We start from the raw sequence: 17,739 nt of genomic DNA, 5'->3' as shown, positions 1-17,739 counted from the left end.
AACTTGACCTTCTGGCATACCAAGCAATTGCGCACAAACTCTTCCACATCCTTCTTCAGTCTCCGCCAAAAGAAATCTCTCTCTACCCCTTTCATGGTGGTAGCAATGCGGCGGTGACCCGTAAAAGGTGGACAGTGGCAATCAGTCATAAGCTTTTCCCTCAACGGCTGTGTAACGCACAACATAGTCTTTTTCATCAAGTAGCCTTCCCGAAGGGAGTATCCAGCTACTGTCTCCCCATCCCGTATCCGTGTGAAAATATCTGCAAAATCTGTATCTGTGGCACACTGATCGACCATATCCTCGAAGCTCCTATGATGTATCGCGGAAATAGCCAGAACCAACGGTTTCCGAGACAAAGCATCTGCCACCACATTCTTCTGTCCCTGCACATGGACAATCTGGAAGTGGAACTGTGACAAGATGTTCACCCACCGCATCTGCTTTTCCGAAAGCTGCTTCTGTGACAAGAAGTAGCGCAAACTCTGATGGTCTGTAAAGACAGTAAAATCCGCTTCGAGTAGGTAATGCCGCCACTGAGTAAGAGCATGGATAACCGCCAAAAGCTCTTTCTCATAAATCTGTGCTGTCATCTCCGGCCTAGAGAACAAACGACTCTCGTAAACTATGACATGGCCTTCTTGCATCAAGACCGCACCCAGACTACGACCACAAGCATCACAAAAGACTTCAAATGACTTCTGCAAGTCCGACAAAGTCAAATCTGGTCCTGTAGTGAATTTCTCTTTCAATGTCTGAAAGGCGACTGTGGGTCCCCACGAAAAAGGTACTCCTTTCTGTGTCAAGGTATGCAAAGGGGAAGAACCTCTGCAAACTTTCGTATGAACCGCCTGTAGTACGAACACAGTCCCAAGAAGCTTCTAACTTCATGGACATTCCTCAAATCGGGCCAATCACGGATAGTCTCTATCTTGGCCGGGTCCATTCACACTCCTGCTGCTGACACAATGTGTCCCAAAAAGTGTATCTCTAGTAGGAAAAAATCACTTTTCTTTGCATTAATCACTAACGTGTGATCTCGTAATGCCTGAAAGACTTGAAGCAGATGATCTCTGTGTTCTGCCTCATTCTTGGAGAAAACAATGATGTCGTCAAAGAAAGTGCCAACAAATAGCCTGTACTCTCGAAAAATCCTGTCCATCATCCGGTGAAATGTCGCAGGAGCATTGGTTAAGCCAAAAGGCATCACCGTAAACTCAAATAACCCAAAAGCCGTCTGAAAAGCTGTCTTGTAGACATCTCCTGGTGCTATCCTGATCTGATGATATCCACTCTTCAAGTCAATCCTGCTAAAGCACGAGGATCCCTGTAACCTGTCGAGTATATCATCGATCCTAGGAATCGGAAATCTGTTCTTGATGGTGATTTCGTTGAGAGTGCTATAATCGATGCACATTCTCCAAGATCCGTCTTTCTTCAAAACCAACAATACTGGAGAGCAATACGGTGAAGTACTAGGCTGGACAAGACCCTTTTCCAAGAGGTCTTTCACTTGGTTCATAATCTCTTCATTCTGTACTCGGCTCACACGATAAGGTGGCCGATTCGGTGGCGTGCTTCCAGATATCAAATCAATGGTATGATCTCAGGCCCTCTCAAAAGCAATCGGCATGAGCGTGGAGAAAAAAAAATCTTGGCGTTCTTTTCTTCAGGTCAAAACATATTCAACCTTTATCCATCGTTCAGTTCTCCCAAAAGAATGAGTAAGAAAACTGAAGTTCATCAAGTACAATCTCTAAGCCCTTCATTTATCAAAGTCGCTTTCTCGGCCCGGTAGTCAACCACGGCGTAGTTCTTGTGGTACCAAGGGATCCCGATAGAACGTCACTCACGTGCCCTGAACACCCCTATCATTGCAAACGAAGTTTGCCAATGCTCGGTGTAATGGCAACATCCCATCCGGGTGCCAGTCGAACTACCTCCGCCTGTGGCGTCAGTCTGTCGGGCGTAGTTCCAAATCGAGCCGCCAATTCCAAGTGAAAAGAAGTTGGCCTTGGCTCCTTTAAAAGAGCTTCCTGATCCTTCGCTTTGCCCCGAAAGCGGCAAAGTTTGTACTTTCATTCATTTGATTCGGTGCAAGTCCCACGCCATGTGGTACCAGTTCTACTTTTCTATCTGCCTTTTTTGCCACATTCCTCAGCTGCTCTCAAACTCTTAGGCCTGTCGTCGTCTTTATCATTCTATTCTTTTTGTGCCTTATCACGGCACTCTGCGGAGATATGTTCATGTTCCCCGCATCCAAAGCACTTCCCCTCTCTGATGAAGCGAGCTCTCTCCTCAGGAGTAAGCTTGGGTCGTGCATCCTTTTTTTTTTCTTTGGGTTGCTCTTTTTCATTCTACTTTCATTCCCAGAAGTCTGTTCGGCTCGTTGTGTCATGGCCTCATCTGTGGGGTAGGTCAGACTGCCAGAGTGAATTGCAAAGCCTCGCTTCGCATGACTCATCAACTCCTGAATAGAAGCTGACTTCTGTTCCAAGCAGTGGTCTCGGATCTCTGTAGGTAGACCCAAGGTAAACCGCTCAATCTGTTCTCTGAATGAGATCTTCTTGAATGAAGTGGCGGGTAGAAAAGAGCTCCAGAATCTTTCACAATAAGAATTCACTGTATCGCTGTTGGTCATCCGGAGATGGTTCCAAGCAGCTCGTATATCTCGCTCAAACTCTTGAGTCAACCAAGAAGAAATAAAAAGCCTCTTGAATTTCAGCCATGTAATTGGCACAATCTTGCTTAATAGAAGCGTGGACCACCAAGTACGAGCATTCCCCTTAAAGTAAGAGGCAGCTCTCCGAATCTTGGAGTGCTTTGAATGGCGTCCTCCCGCGAAAGCGATGTCAAACTGCTGTATAAAAGACAAAGCCTTCGAAGCATCTGAGTATCCTGAAAAGTATCAAACTTGATCGAGTGGCCACCTTCCTTAAACTCTCGGACTTTCTTGCTTTTATCTTCGAGAAAGTCATACTGGTTGGCTTTGTAAAAATTCTTCTTGTTCGCATAAAACTTTCCGTCATCGGAATCTGAGCTGTCTGTAGACGAGTCCTCAAGAGAACTGTCAGTCTCTGGGCGAGATGTAGCCTTCTTTGCCTTTTTCTTGCCCGTTCCGAAGCTTTGTGTCTTGCTTCGCTTTTTGCTTTTTTCTGTCTTCTTCGCTCTAATCCGAGGAGCTAGAAGAACTGTCAGAAGAAGAAGAAGAAGAACTAGGTACTCCTTCAAATCGAACACGCTTCTTCCGTTTCTTTGCTTTGTCGAATGTCGACTGACGACCCAAATATCCCGGGAAGTCAGTACCTTTGTTCTGCTTTTTGCCGTGCTTTTTGCCTTTCTTTTGCATGTCGAAAAGTTGAGCAATCCGTGCATCAACCACGTTCTCCAGTTCCTTCTCCGTATATTTCTTGGAGGCAGAAGGTTTCTTGAGAGCGGGTTTCGGGAGTGGTGTTGTGGTTCTCTGCCACTCCATCTGTACCTCTTTCAAAGAGGTCTGGTTCATATATTTTGCCATCTTCGGGTCCTTGGCAAAATTGAGCATAATCTTTGTTGCATCACCAATCAATTGACGACGCTCCATCTCTCTTTGCTCCGCTTGAGTAGGCCGAGGCGGGCCATACTCTCTGTCTGAATCTTCGTTGTGATCCCAGCCCGCATCTCCAGATGCAGAGGGAGTCGACTGATCATTGCCTGAAGCCATAGGTGCCGCGGAAAAAAAATTCGGGGATCGGATTTCCCGTAAAAGAGAAATCGGCCGTGCTCTGATACCACTGTAACAGACTTGGACACTCCAAGTCAAGAATCAACCGCGACAGCACCAAATAACCACTTCAAAACAATTCACAGATCACAATAGATTTGCACTGGCCCGGCGGAGTTCCGTGCCTAGAGATATTGGCCCCAAAGACTGGCGCCCCTTTCGGTATTTCTTTTTGTATTAATCAATCATCAAAGTACAAGAGAGCGGTTAGGGTTTCACTCTCAGACTCTGCGTCCAGATGCTCTGAGAAGTGAGGCCCTCACCACTAATTTAAAGGTTACAAGGGATGCCCAAAAGCAGAGCCCCAAAAGCTTTTAAAATCAAAAGCATCAGTTCTCTCTCTCTCTTAGGGAGTCTTTTCTCTTTTTTTTTAAAAAAAAGCAAAAGCAAAATTCTCGTCGCTCATCATTTTCCAAAAAAAAAAAAAATAATAATTTTTTTTTTAATAATAATCCGCCTCCGCGATTTTCGGAATTTAGGGTTTTTGGCAAAAATTAGGGTTTGCAGGAATTTTAGGGTTTCTGCTGTCCGCCACGTCATCACTTTGTGACACTGTCCCTATTGTATCTGCTTCTGCTATCACTTCTGTAATAAAGAATCATCTTTCTGTGTACTTGATTTTTGCACGTGATGTCTCAGATAATGATCAATCAAATTTATCTGTGTTAGATAAAGAAAGGTCAATATTTTTGCAAAATTTTAGTGACTGTTTTTTTGATTCATTACCGTTGCAAATGCTGCCAGAGAGACGTGAGGACCATCGGATTGATTTGGTGCCAGGGTGTAGCCCACCAAATAGACCTCCCTACAGGGTTAGTGCGGCGCAACAATAAGAAATTATGGGCCAGGTTGAGGAGTTATTAGAGAAGAGGCTGATTCAGCCTAGGTCTTCACCCTTTTGCTTCCCAGTGCTCCTAGTGCAGAAGAAGAATGGCTCATGGCACATGTGTATTGATTACCGTGCGTTAAATAAGAATATCATCAAGAATAGGTTTCCTATTCCTAGAACTGATGATATTCTCGATCTTTTAGAGGGTGTTGCAATTTTCAGCAGGATAGACCTTAAGAGTGGGTACCATCAGATTCGTATAAGGCCAGAGGATGTGCACAAGACTGCGTTCAGAACAACATTTGGTCTTTATGAGTTTCTAGTGATGCCGTTTGGTCTAACAAATGCTCTTGCCACGTTCAACATAATGATGGACCGGATTTTCCGCTCGCATCAACAGTTTGTTGGAACATTCATTGATGACATGATAGTCTATTCGAAGAATGAAGAGGAGCATAGGCATCACTTGACCATTGTGTTCGAAGAGCTGCGTAGTCACAGGTTACTTGTCAATCCGAAGAAAAGTGAATTCTTCTTGGAAGAGATCCACTTTCTTGGCCACATAGTCTCAAAGGATGGTGTTAGAATGGATCCCGCAAAGGTCGAAGCTATTAAGACATGGCCAGACTTGAAGACTGTGCACGATGTCAGAAGCTTCTTGGTATTGTTTTCCAACTATAGAAGGTTTATCAGGAATTTTGTAGAGATAGCATCACCTCTTCACACTTTGCAAAAGAAAGAGGTCACTTTCAGATGGACCCAAAAAGAGATTTCAGCTTTCAGCTTTTTGTCTCTTAAAGGAAAAGTTGACTTCAGATCTAGTTATTGTTTTGCCAGATCTCAGGAAGTCATTTGTGGTCCAGTGATGTGTATGGCAGTAGCATCGGAGCAGTGCTACTGCAAGATGGACGGGTAGTAGCTTATGAAAGCCGAATTTTGCAAGGAGAGCTTGGCCTTGATTCATGCGCTTTCTAGTTGGAAGCACTATCTCTTAGGTGCTGATTTTGTTGTCCAGACAAACCATCAGACCTTGCGATACTTCTTGACACAGTCAAAGTTATTTGAAAAGCATATGCGATGGGCAAACATTCTTTCCATGTTCCACTTCCAGATTATGCATGTAGAAGGCAAGAAGAATGATGTGGCTGATGCGTTATCAAGGAAGCCACAAATTTCAATTGTGTCAATTTCTTATCACCATGAGTTAGATGACATGAAGGAACAGTATGCTACTGATGAAGATTTTGCAAGGATCTTTGAACAGTTGCAAGAGGGGCAACATCATGAGCACTACCTCCTCAGAGATCGTTTTTATGATGATGCATGTCAGACTTTGTGTCACTAGGCCATTGCGACATAAGGTCATGGAAGAGAGTCATGTCCCACCGTATGTAGGGTATGGTGGTATTGATGCAACAATTAAGGCGGTAGACACATTCTTCTATTGGCCTACCTTGAGGAGAGATGTGGATGCCTTTGTGCGAGCATGCATAATTTGCCAAAAGGTCAAGTTTGACAGGCAAAAGGCACCAGGGCTATTACAACCACTGCTGATTCCGGATAAGCCATGGGAAAGCATTGCTATGGACTTTATCTTTGATCTTCCAAGAACGCCAACAGGGAGCAAGCAAGCCCATTTTATCCCTGTCAGGAAGAAGATAAAATCTGATCAGATGGCACGCATGTACAATGTGTTTCAAGTACCATGGTATGCCACAATCGATTGTCAGTGATCGTGATCCTCGCATGACCAGTTTGTTCTAGAGAGGATTGTTTGAGAACATGGGCACTACGCTCAAGTTCTCGTCTTCGTTTCATCCACAAACTAATGGACAGTCAGAAGAGGCTAATTCTACTGTCTTAGATCTGTTGAAATGCTATGTGTCAGATAATAAGTATGCGTACAATAATACTGTGCATTCGTCAACTGGCAAAGCACCTTTCGAGATTTATGAAGGCGGCAAAAAGGTTCCTCCCATTTTGTATACAAAGAACAAGATCTTTGAGACAGATCGATATGTTGAGAACATGGATGAAATGTATAAGAAAATTAAAGTTGCCTTTGAGAAGACTCCGGCAAAGCAGAAAAAGGCTGCTGATCGTCACCGTCATGAATTGCTGTTATCACCTGGTGATTGGGTTCTGTTAAGGTTCGAAAAGGCAAGGTTAAAGTAGATGAAGGGCAAGGAACGGCTTTTCCTAAGCTCAGCATGCGTTACTATGGGCCTTTTCAAGTGCTTGACAAGATCAGCGATGTGGCTTACGGGCTGAAATTTCCTGAAGCGTGGAAGATTCATAATGCGTTTCACGTGAGTCTTCTAAGACCCTTCGTGGGTGATGTGCCATAAGATATGCCAGATGAGGATCAGCCAAAAGTTGAGGAACTTGATGAGATGTTGGTACCTGAGCAAGTTTCGGCACATAAGGACAGAAAAGTAAAAGGACAGGTTGCAAGACGCTATTTGGTAAAGTTCAAGAACTATCCGCCTATGGATGCAAAGTGGATGGAAGAGCATGAACTGTCAGAGTCACCAAATGTATTGCAGCTTTACCTTGAAGCCTTTGGGTTACAACCTACTTATGCCCCAACCCAACGTGTGCAAAGGAGGGGTAATGATATACCTAGCACATCAAATGTACATATGAATTCAGTGTAATAGATGGAAATGACAAAAGTATGAAGGTCTCATTAAGTCATTTGTATCTATGTGTTACGACCTTTCTTGCCGATACATGCGATGATAAAAGAGTGCTAACAACACAAGATCATCAGTGGCGTGCATTTATGGTATGCAATCGAGGATGTTTGCGATTTCAAGAGGGGGGTATGTCACGAGGACGTGGCAACTGCTAACCTTAGTTGTTGGTTTCTTTCCAATGGTTTTTGTTTTATTTTTGAGACCCTCGTTTTGAAGTTGCAAATGGTCGGACATTGTATGGCCATTGTGAACGGTAGTTTCACCTGCAAACGGGAAGTTGGTCGGCACTGGAATTCGTATAGTAAGAGGATGTCTAGGCTCAGTGCAAGGTCATGTAGGCCCCCCCGTCGCACAGAGAAGCAAGAGAGGCACGAAGATGGCTTTCTACAAAGAACTTCTTGTCCATCTCACAGAGGATGGCTATGTGACATGCCGATATGGACACTCATTTATCTCATGGGATACGATGTGCTATTTGTCAGATGCGTACATCATCGCATCAGCTAGAGACTGAGATTGAGATTGAGACTGAGACTGGCAGATTTAGGAGAGTAGGATTTGAGCCAGAGATAGAGTTACATCACATATGTCATTGTCCAGTATACTACGAAACACGAGGCCGCTTTCACAGTCTATTGAGAGAGGGCTTTGGACATTGGCTAGAGTCATGAGATATCAGGACCATAGATGCCTTGGGTTGCTTTTGCTAGAGCTGCGCAGACAAAGGGAGAGTCCCTTGAGCAGATTAGACAGTGGGAGACATTCACAGAGGGAGATCACTGACTTCTTTAGAGCAGAGACTCGGCATTCAAATGAGCAAGCTTCACAACAGACTTCAGAGTCCACCTATACCAGAGGTATATTGACTTACAGAGCCATTGAGCTAGACAGAGGCTCCATTAGAGGATTAGGACTATTCTAGCACGACATGGGAGACGTCCAGTACGACTATTTACAGATGGAGGCATCACGATGCTCTTCAGCGAGCGATGTAGTACATCCTTGGACAGCGCCCGATGCCGGGCATAATCGGACATTGATGTTTATGTTAGCTTTTATTTTACTTCATTTTATTTTGTACCCAGACATTGTACTAGATCCACCAAGAGTGTAGGTCATTTTGGCCTTTTGAAGAGATTTAATATAACATTTCATTTCATTTCATTTCATCTCTCTCTCTCTCTCTCTCTCTCTCTCTCTCTCTCTCTCTCTCTCTGTGTGTGTGTGTGTGTGTGTGTGTGTGTGTGTGTGTGTGTGTCACACACACACACACACACACACACACACACACAAGCATTGGCTCATTGAATTCTTAAGTTGGAAGCTGGGAAGACCACTTCAGGAGGTAGGTTGTGTGACCTTCTATGCATGTCATTGGGTCCCTTACTATTACTCTGATCTTATTATGGCAATGGCAGACTATCTTTTATGTTATCGTTGCAAATATCATTTAATTGTACCACTAAAGGTTGTTCCTGACTTATTGATGCAGAGGTTATATGGTTTTGCAGCATGTCTCCTACTGGGCTTCTTTTGCTCCATACTGGTAGGCTCTCAATCCTTGACGCTCAACTGCTATTGGTTGTTTATTTTCAAAGGATCAACAAGGGTGTGCAAATGCCCATGCAAATGTTGTTATTTGTTAAGGAACTTTACTTGGTTGTTCATGTTTAAAGGAAAGCAAGGGTGTGCAGATGCGCTCTTTTGTTCCGCAAATGGCTAAGGTCCTTGAATAGTAATATTTTAGAGCTTGAGCATCATCAAAACTCAGTTTACTGGTTATAAGTTTAAGTTTTGATTAGGGAATAGCTCCATACAAACCTGAAAGTACTCTTGGGTGGTGAAACGTGAGTGGAGATGCTGTATCTATTGTCCAAGCTATGCATGATTAGGGTAATGATTGTTCCCTTTGTTTGGACAAGCAGAGACACAAAGGTCGCAAGTTGTGGAGATTGTGTTTAAATCTATATGTTGCGAAACTCTATATGTTGTGAAATCCCATCATAATTCGCAACTTACTTCATTGCGTTATAAAAGTGTGATGTATAAGAATTAAGTTTCACACTTTGTGTATAGACGCTTTGCTGTTGTAGCAATCCTGACTACTGGACGTAGTGATGATGCAGCTGATCGTACAGGATTTTGAGGATAAGTCTGTTTTAGAAATTGCTTTGTCGTATGCTTTTGGCAATGAGGAAGTTTATAACAGAGGCCAACAGTATAATTACTTGACATCTATTGAATGAAGAAATACTACCAAGGTTGCCCATCTAGGGGCCAACGCAACTCAGAGAGGACTCTGCCCCTTGTTTGTCTGCTGCGGGTGTTTCTGTTTGCAGTGTTCTCAGGTTACAAGGTGCTTTAAGTCTGGTCAGTCAATCACTGATGGTGTTGGAAGTACCAATCGGTTTCAGACATCCACACACCTAGTCTTCGCGCACGAACACACTCTTTCTCTATTGCACACTCAAAAGGCGAGCTCAACGGTTTTTTCAAGCCTTAATCAAATTTTGGGGCACACTGACAATAGCTAACTCTTACAAACAGTGCCTCCAGCATAAATGATGTGCAGTATAGAGCAGAAACATACTCTGTCTCTCACACAATTGTGGCATGTACACTTAAAGGTGCAAGCACTTCTAATTTCAACCCCTCTTCCAGATCTGGTTCCCCGTTTTTGTAGTTTTGACTGTTTCCCGCTTCCAAACCTCATTTTGCTTAATTTGTAACAACTTCTGACTCCTGAAGTGAGTCACGTATGTGATCATTTGCAAAAGTATGACAGTAGAGAAAGCATTTTGAAACTTGTTTATTGAAGTTTCTGTTAGCAACTTGGTGTAGCAACCTGTTCATGTTTAACAGTGTTCTTGTCAAATTGATATTGATTTTAAGCTATATCATTTTTGGGATCCAATGAGTAATTGCAAAATTTTGCATCTTGGCAGTCTATGCTGGTGTTCCTTCATCCAGTGAAATTTGCGGTCACTTTCACATTTGGAAATCTGCTATACCTAGGAAGGTGTGTCAGCACCTCACATCATGTGTTCGTGGAGTGATTCAAGGGATGCTTATGTTATGCATGATCTTCGAAGGTAATGCAACAGATATAATAAAAAATGTTGCATATACAACACATGAGTGCTCAGCTAGATGTCGGTGTTTGGCTGCATATCCTATGTAAAAATATTGGACCATCCACTGTAATTTTCTGTGTATTTGCAGCACATGCTTTTTGGTTGGACCCATGCAGCAGCTGAAGATGATGCTTGATCCAGTGCGCTTAGTTGCAACAATTGTCTATCTCGGCAGTATTGTCCTGGCACTCGTTTCTGCTCTTTATGTGAGTATCTCTAACCTTATTACTCTTGCCAAGTTCAGTGTGGAAGAATGAGCTCTCTGGTTAGTTTGTTTTTGGGTTTATTGAAAGTTGAATAAAGGGTTTGTTTCATCAAATTTATGTGTGGGCTTGCCTCTGCGAGAGCCGAAGGTGCCATACATAGTGTATGCATTTGTGGAGTTTTGGTGAAGAAGGTGAGGGCTTTGTAAAAGGCAAAGTGGTGCTGTCCCTAGTTAATTGAAGCTGTGGGAGGAAAAAGGGAAGGAGATAGTTTTTCTCGGATGATAAAATGGTGCGTCTCTTGGTTTGCTTAGTTGGTGTGTACTTGTTCAAAGCTTAGCCTCTCCAATTCGTCTTGCATGGTGGTTTGGGTTGTCAGGTGCTTGTAATACTCGAAAGGCAAGGCTTGAGTTGGGAGAAATGAGACCACCTTGGGTGTTCAAGGTGTTGGGTTGGAATTTGTGTGTAGAGGGTGGAGTTTCTCGAACAATGAGGCTTAGCAATAGAGGTGCCACACTTTTTGCTTTCCTTATCAGTTTTTGGTTCTCTCGTGAGGGAGGGCTTTGCGATATGCATCTTCATTGTGGAGTTAAAAGTAGCATAATACTTAATTTGGCTTTTTGTTTCTGAAAGAAACAAGATGCCACAGGTCTTTATGAAGTTTCATAGTCTCCTACAAGAGGATGCAATCACTTTGTGGAAGGTTTTGAAATTGACTGCCTATTGCAAAGGATACAGGATCCAATCGTTATGCTTTGGCTATGTTTACAAGATGAAGCTAGGGTCTGGTTTGATAAATTTGAAGCTTGAGCACAGCTGGAGGAACCTTGTGTGGATGTGGTAAAAGAGGAAATTATAGAAAGATAAGGATGGACGTGATGTGTGGCATGAGATAGAAACATACATTGAAAAGCAGCATCAGAGGGTGGATACATATTTTTCTCGGCTTTGGGATGGGTGGTGTGTTGCCTGGCAAGATTAAGTCCCTACGCATATGCTTAAGAAGCACACATTTATAGCAGGATTGAAAAGTAATTTGAAGTTGAAGGTTGACTTGAAGATCCTGTGAAGATAGTGAAGGACACAGTAGAATTGAAGCAGTGTAGCGAGCTTAGCTATCAGACCACGTGTATCAGAGGTCTGTCTTTGATGGTGATGCAAGCGTGATATGCGGCGTGAGAACCACTATGAGGGTGTAAAACATGCATGTCATGGCAAGGATTGAGGTTAAGAGAGGTATGTATTTCATGAAAGTGAGCCTTTCTACAACCGAGCAATATCAATGTTGTTGAAGATCATCAAGTTACTAGCAACATGGATGTAAATGAGGTATATACAGATAGGTCTGATTTTTTTGGACATGTTCAAGATGTCACAAATGTTATGGAAGTGTGTAGAGGGTGGAGTTTTTTGAACAACGAGGCTTAGCTATAGAGGTGCCACACTTTTTGCTTTCCTTATCAGTGTTCTTGCGGGAGAGGGCTTGGTGATATGTGCCTTCAGTGTGGAGTTGGTAGTAGTATAATACTGGGTTTGATTTTTTGTTTCTGCAAGAAACAAGATGCCACAGGCCTTTCCTAAGTTTCATGGTCTCCTACAAGAGGATGCAATTACTTTGTGGAAAGTTTTGCAATTGACTGCCTATTGCAAGGGATACATGATCCAGTTGTTAATATGCTAAGTATTTTTTGGCTATGTTTACATGATGAAGCTAGGGTCTGATTTGATAAGTTTGAAGCTTAAGGCAGCTGGAGGAACCTTGTATGGATGCATGTGATGATGTGATAAAAGAGAAATTTCGAAATTTTATAAAGACAAGAATGGAATTGATGTGTGGCATGAGATAGAAAGATACATTGAAAAGTAGGATCAGAGGGTGGATGTATTTGTATGGTGGTTTTCTCGGCTTTGGGATAGGTGGTGTGTTGCCCTCTCAAGATGAAAGCCCTACTCATATTCTCAAGAAGCACACGTTTCTAGCAGGATTGAAAAGTAATTTGAAGTTGAAGGTTGAGTTGAAGATGCGGTGAAGATAGCAAAAGATGAATAGAATTGAAGCAGCGAAAGGGAGCTCAGCTATCAGACCACATGTATCAGACGTCTCTAATGGTGATGCAAGCGAGACATGCTCAAGCAATTAGTGATGCAAGTGTGGTATGTGGTGTGAGAACCACTATGAGGGTGTAAAACATGCTTGTTATGGCAAGGACTGAGGTTAAGAGAGGTATGTATGTCATGGAGGTGAGCCTTTCCACAATCGAGCAATACTGACGTCGTTGAAGATGATCAAGTTACTAGCAATACGCCGTATGTATGTGAGGTATATACAGAGAGGCTTGATTTTTTTTGGACATGTTCAAGAAGTCACAAATGTTGTGGAAGATGCTTCTAAAAGTGATGAAAGGAGTTGATAATGGTGATGCTAAGCATGGGAATACTAAAATTTTCTTAATGAATGAAGCTGCTATGGATATTGAGATGCAACTCAGAGAGGAAGATTGTGTAGTAGAAAGTGTTGCTTGGGAGTACTACTAAATGTGCATATTATGCTTGAGAGTATTACCGATTGTGAAGATTTGATGAGGTTTGTTTGGAGTACTTTGATGCTTTGGATATGTTTGGACACTAAGAAGGCTTTTAATCGAGTTGATTGATGCTTACAATGGGCTCCTTAGAGTCGTAGATACGGGTGGTTGTTATGGAGGCAATGGGACTGTTGTCCCTTTTTCATGGATGGGAGTTATTGTTGGGCGACCCAAGGTACAAATCAAATCTAGCACGAGTGTTTAGAGCTCTTCGGGAACGCAGATTGGCGATCAATGGAAAGAAGAGTGAGTTCTTTTTGCCAGAACTACACTTCTTTGGGACAAGATGTTTTGTCCAAGGGTGTTAGCATGGATCCAGCAAAGGTTGAGGCTATCCGCAATTGGCCTACACCTCTTTCATGCAATTTCCAATTAAGCATGAATGAAGCCTGCTCTTAATTTTGTCGAGTGTTTACATAATACCAATCTGCTGGACTAAACTAGATTAATTTTTGCTTTTCAGCTTCGATTCCTGCTGCTTGCATTTATAGGAGTGGTAGTTGAGGTTCTTGCTCTCATTTGGTAAGCTTGTTTCTTTTGCTTGGCCATTCATATTTAATAGCTGTTCTCAGGCTCTTATTTCAAGTCATATCGTTATAGGTACTCCTTGAGCTACGTTCCTTTTGCTAGAGCGGGAGTGAAGAGGTTATTCAACAGATGTATGGAAATGGAAATCTAAGCTTCTGTTATAACAGAGGGCCACGTTATTGAGACTCTTCACCTTATGGAAGAGTGTTTTCTAATGCTGAGGTTTTTTGTAACAAAATGTTGGCATTATCGGTTTAGCGTTTCTAATAATATCACTTTATTGGGAGAGTCTCTCTGTTGGCCAGTCAGCTAACAGCTGGGTTTGAACAGAGAACATCACTTTGTTTTGGAAATTTAGCTAATATTAATTTACATTTTTTACATGCCATGCATGCCTCTCACTTATTTTTAAAGCACATGCCTTGTACTTGTTTTTAAGTAGCAATGTGTTTCTAGAACTTGCAATGTAGCATGACATCGACGTCAAGAACAACATACGTCAACAGGAGATGTGGATTTAGCTGATTAGTCCATAGCATGTTATACATTGGTATACTTTCCTACAATAAGGAGGACCCCAATGTGAATGCTTAGTATAATTTTACCTTGTACAACTCGAGTTGTCGTAGCGAGTCCGCAAAGTCTCATGGGGAAGCAGCAATCTCTTACACTAACCTTAACCCATCTACATAATTATGTTCTTCCCTTTAAAATTACTTGTGGTGGGTGTGGAGATGGTGATGATCTTAAACATGGAAACAAAGCTTAAGCCTATACATTGGAAAAGGTGGGCGTAAAGACACAATTTTGTTTGGAACTTTTTTCGCAAAGTGTTTAAAATCAATGGATTGGATGATATTTCTTTTGTTGTCGTGGGATGGCAAAGCTCCATAGCTTTCACATATGATTTCCTCATGTTGTAGCTAAGAGGCCCTGGTGGGAAGCCTCACTTGAGATGGAAGCTCTCAAATCTTTGACGAAAAAGTAGTGCTTTGTTCTTTGTGGATCATCTAAACATTGAGTATGTCCTCATCGGTCCACTCCGACCAAGCATGTAGTATCAAATGGCAAACATTGATCACTCAGACCAAGTCTACTCCCTAATGAACAGGAGGGAAAAGGAGAGCATTGCTTCCATGCAAAGAAGTCTTGGACCATTATTGTAGCGCATGTAAGTTACAACCCCATTCGAGCGTTGAATTGTTGAAAGTGATAGGCGTAAACAAAACTATATGGGAAGAATCCCATGGCCATTTGGATAAGGTACCCTCCAAAGGTTTAATACCTAACCCTTGAGACAAAAGGAGTTTATGGCTTTTGATTGTCTTCAAATGGTGAAGTACTTTCACATCTAGGTGTGGTTGGAAGATTGCTTTCAGAGGGTGAAACTATGGTCTTGTAGACATAAAGGAACACTCGTGTAGGGTTTCTTTAAGTACCAATGGGCAAGGTCTATAACTCTAGCTACAATCCTAGTTCAAATGGAAGTTCATGGTTGTGGCCATGGGGTACCTCCCAAGAACGCAAGAATGCAAACATACATTAATTATTTTTAGAGGTGAAGCATATCACCATGTGACCATAGGATAAAGAGAACCCCTTGGCCATTTGGATAAGCTACTCGTCAAAGATAGACTATGCACAAGTTTGTGTGAACTAATGGTTCATAGTAGACCTATCACCCTTTGCCATATGGCATGTTTCTCAAGAGAACATTGAAAGCCAAAGTTTTTTTAAAATTTTTCTATGAGAAAAATCCTATAGGCAGTTTGTTATAGAGGTGTCCTTATAGCACATAGGATATCTTTTGGTGAAATGTTATGTCCATGGACTTGTCTATGGATTTGTGGCCAGTTCTCTATAAACTTATGGCCATAGGGTTATCCTATAAAGGGATGCTTTAACAAGATGGACCTATTGCCATAGGGTCTTTCCATAAAGGGATGCGTTAAGAGGTTGAACCTATGGCGATATGGTTGCACTATGACTCTATAAGATGGTGCAGATTAAGCTAAAACTAGATGAGAGACATCATATGGCCATTTGACAATTTCATCTTTGATTGGTGAGCAAAGGAATGGAAGCGTACTCTATTTGCTGATTTTGTTACTATGTAGTCGAAGGGTATGCATATGGCATATGGAATTTGGGGGGGGGGGGGGGGGGGGGGGGGGGGGGGGGGGTTGCTCATTTTTCGTGGGGCCAAAAGGATTTGCGGATAAAATGGCACGAGTGGGAAAGGCTTATAACTCTAGCTGCAATCTTAGTTTAAGGTGGGATTCCATGGTTGTGTGGTGATGGGTGCCTCAACTATGTTGTGGAAAAAAAATCAACAATGCAAATATAAATGAAAATTTATGTTGAGAGGGGAAGCATATTACCATGTGTCCATCGGACAAAGTACCCTATGGCCATTTGGGTCAGGGTACTTTTCAAAGATATACCATGCACAAGTTAATTTTGTGTGATATCATGATTCAGAGGAGGCCTATGGCCATATGGTGTGTTCCTCAAGAGAACATTCAAAGCCAAAGGTTCTTTTAAAAATCTGAGCAAATTTTGTACCATTTGGGTCAGGGTACTTTTCTAAGATATACATGGACAAGTTAATTTTGTGTGATATCATGATTCAGAGGAGGCCTATGGCCATATTGTGTGCTCCTCAAGAGAACATTAAAAGCCAAAGGTTCTTTTAAAAATCTGAGCAAAATTTTGTAGCCAAATCATTATAGGATACTCCTTAGAGATCTCTTACGCATAGGATATACTTTTGGGGAAATGTTATGTCCATAGAGTTGTCTATGAATCTGTGGCCAGAAGGTCTCTATAAACCTATGGCCGTAGGAGGGTGATTCTATAAAGGGATGCTGGGCGTAAACATATGGCCATATGGCTACGTTGTGACTCTATAAAGTGATGCACATCAAGCTAAAAGTAAATGAGAAAAATGTTATGGCCATTTGAAGTATTCCATTGGATTTCATTGGTTAGCTTAGGAATAGAAGAGTACTTTCTATGCCTAGTTTGGTGATTATATTGGAATGGCTCTCAATGCATGTTTAACATATGGAGAACATAAGCAAACTACTATGGCAAGAACTGTATTTTTATATTGCATAAAAGATCACAATAATGATAAAGAAAAGGTCTATATAGACATTCAAAAGATTTGTTATAAAGACACTGCTTGATATTCTCTAACCTAAGCGCACAAATGCATAGTGCGTGCAACGTGTAGAATTATAGAACAGTGGGAATATTTGTACATATGCTTTGCTTGGACCTTAAAGCCTAAAAAGTAATCGTTAAAAGCAAACAAGCAAGAAAGGGCTCCCTATCAAACATTAGCTTCCAAGGGGTTATGGTAAAGATGAGAACAGAAAAATAGTCAAAGGAAGGTACCCACCATCAACAGGTGGTGTAAAGACGATAAATTTTTATCATTCTCCCTTGGATATATCCAAAATGCGAACAAAAGAAAAAAAGTATAATCAATGGAAGATACTTACATAATGCTATGAAGAACAATGCAAATGGAGATCAATCCATCATCAAGACGCTTTTGTGTGAATTTCACTAGACAAGATCTTTAAGTTGTGAAGATACAGTGCTAGTGAGCTCAAGGTATTTGGAAAGTTCAACAATAGATTCTAGGAAGAAGGCATTTGTTGCAAGATGGGGTGATCAACAGTCCTGAAATCGGAGTCGTCACGGGCACAATTCGCAGGTGGGTGTTCACACATTTGGCGAGTTACAATGGAATGTTGAAACGCTTCTACACGTAGATGTAGTTGGAAGAAGGGTCTTAGAGGGTGAATGTATATCCCTTTGAACAGCTTACAATTCTTCAAGGCTATGGAGGGCTGACCATTCTACAAAGGAGGCAACAATAGTTGTTTTTTATGCTTTATGGGCTCCTTCAATCCTACAGTTCATGCATTAAGTCAATTCGTGGAGTTCAATGGATGTGTAGGGAAAAGCCTTGGCCCTTTGGCCAT

General features: G+C 42.0%; 1 protein-coding gene across 1 annotated transcript in view; it reads left to right on the top strand.

The window, feature by feature from the left end:
• The window catches only part of LOC147457574 (uncharacterized), a 54,113-nt gene extending 39,984 nt beyond the window's left edge, over window positions 1-14,129 (top strand). Inside the window, exons 2-6 of the mRNA XM_086512431.1 lie at window positions 8,784-8,837; window positions 10,237-10,310; window positions 10,514-10,631; window positions 13,677-13,735; window positions 13,814-14,129. Coding sequence (XP_086368557.1) covers window positions 8,784-8,837; window positions 10,237-10,310; window positions 10,514-10,631; window positions 13,677-13,735; window positions 13,814-13,892 — 384 coding nt within the window. The 3' untranslated portion in view covers window positions 13,893-14,129. The remainder of the gene's footprint in view (window positions 1-8,783; window positions 8,838-10,236; window positions 10,311-10,513; window positions 10,632-13,676; window positions 13,736-13,813) is intronic.
• Window positions 14,130-17,739: the final 3,610 nt, after the last annotated feature.

This window comes from Adiantum capillus-veneris, chromosome 5 (genome assembly GCF_014529385.1).
Source record: "Adiantum capillus-veneris isolate H3 chromosome 5, ASM1452938v2, whole genome shotgun sequence".
Taxonomy (NCBI): Eukaryota; Viridiplantae; Streptophyta; class Polypodiopsida; order Polypodiales; family Pteridaceae; genus Adiantum; species Adiantum capillus-veneris.
This window is presented reverse-complemented; position numbering and strand designations above follow the sequence as displayed.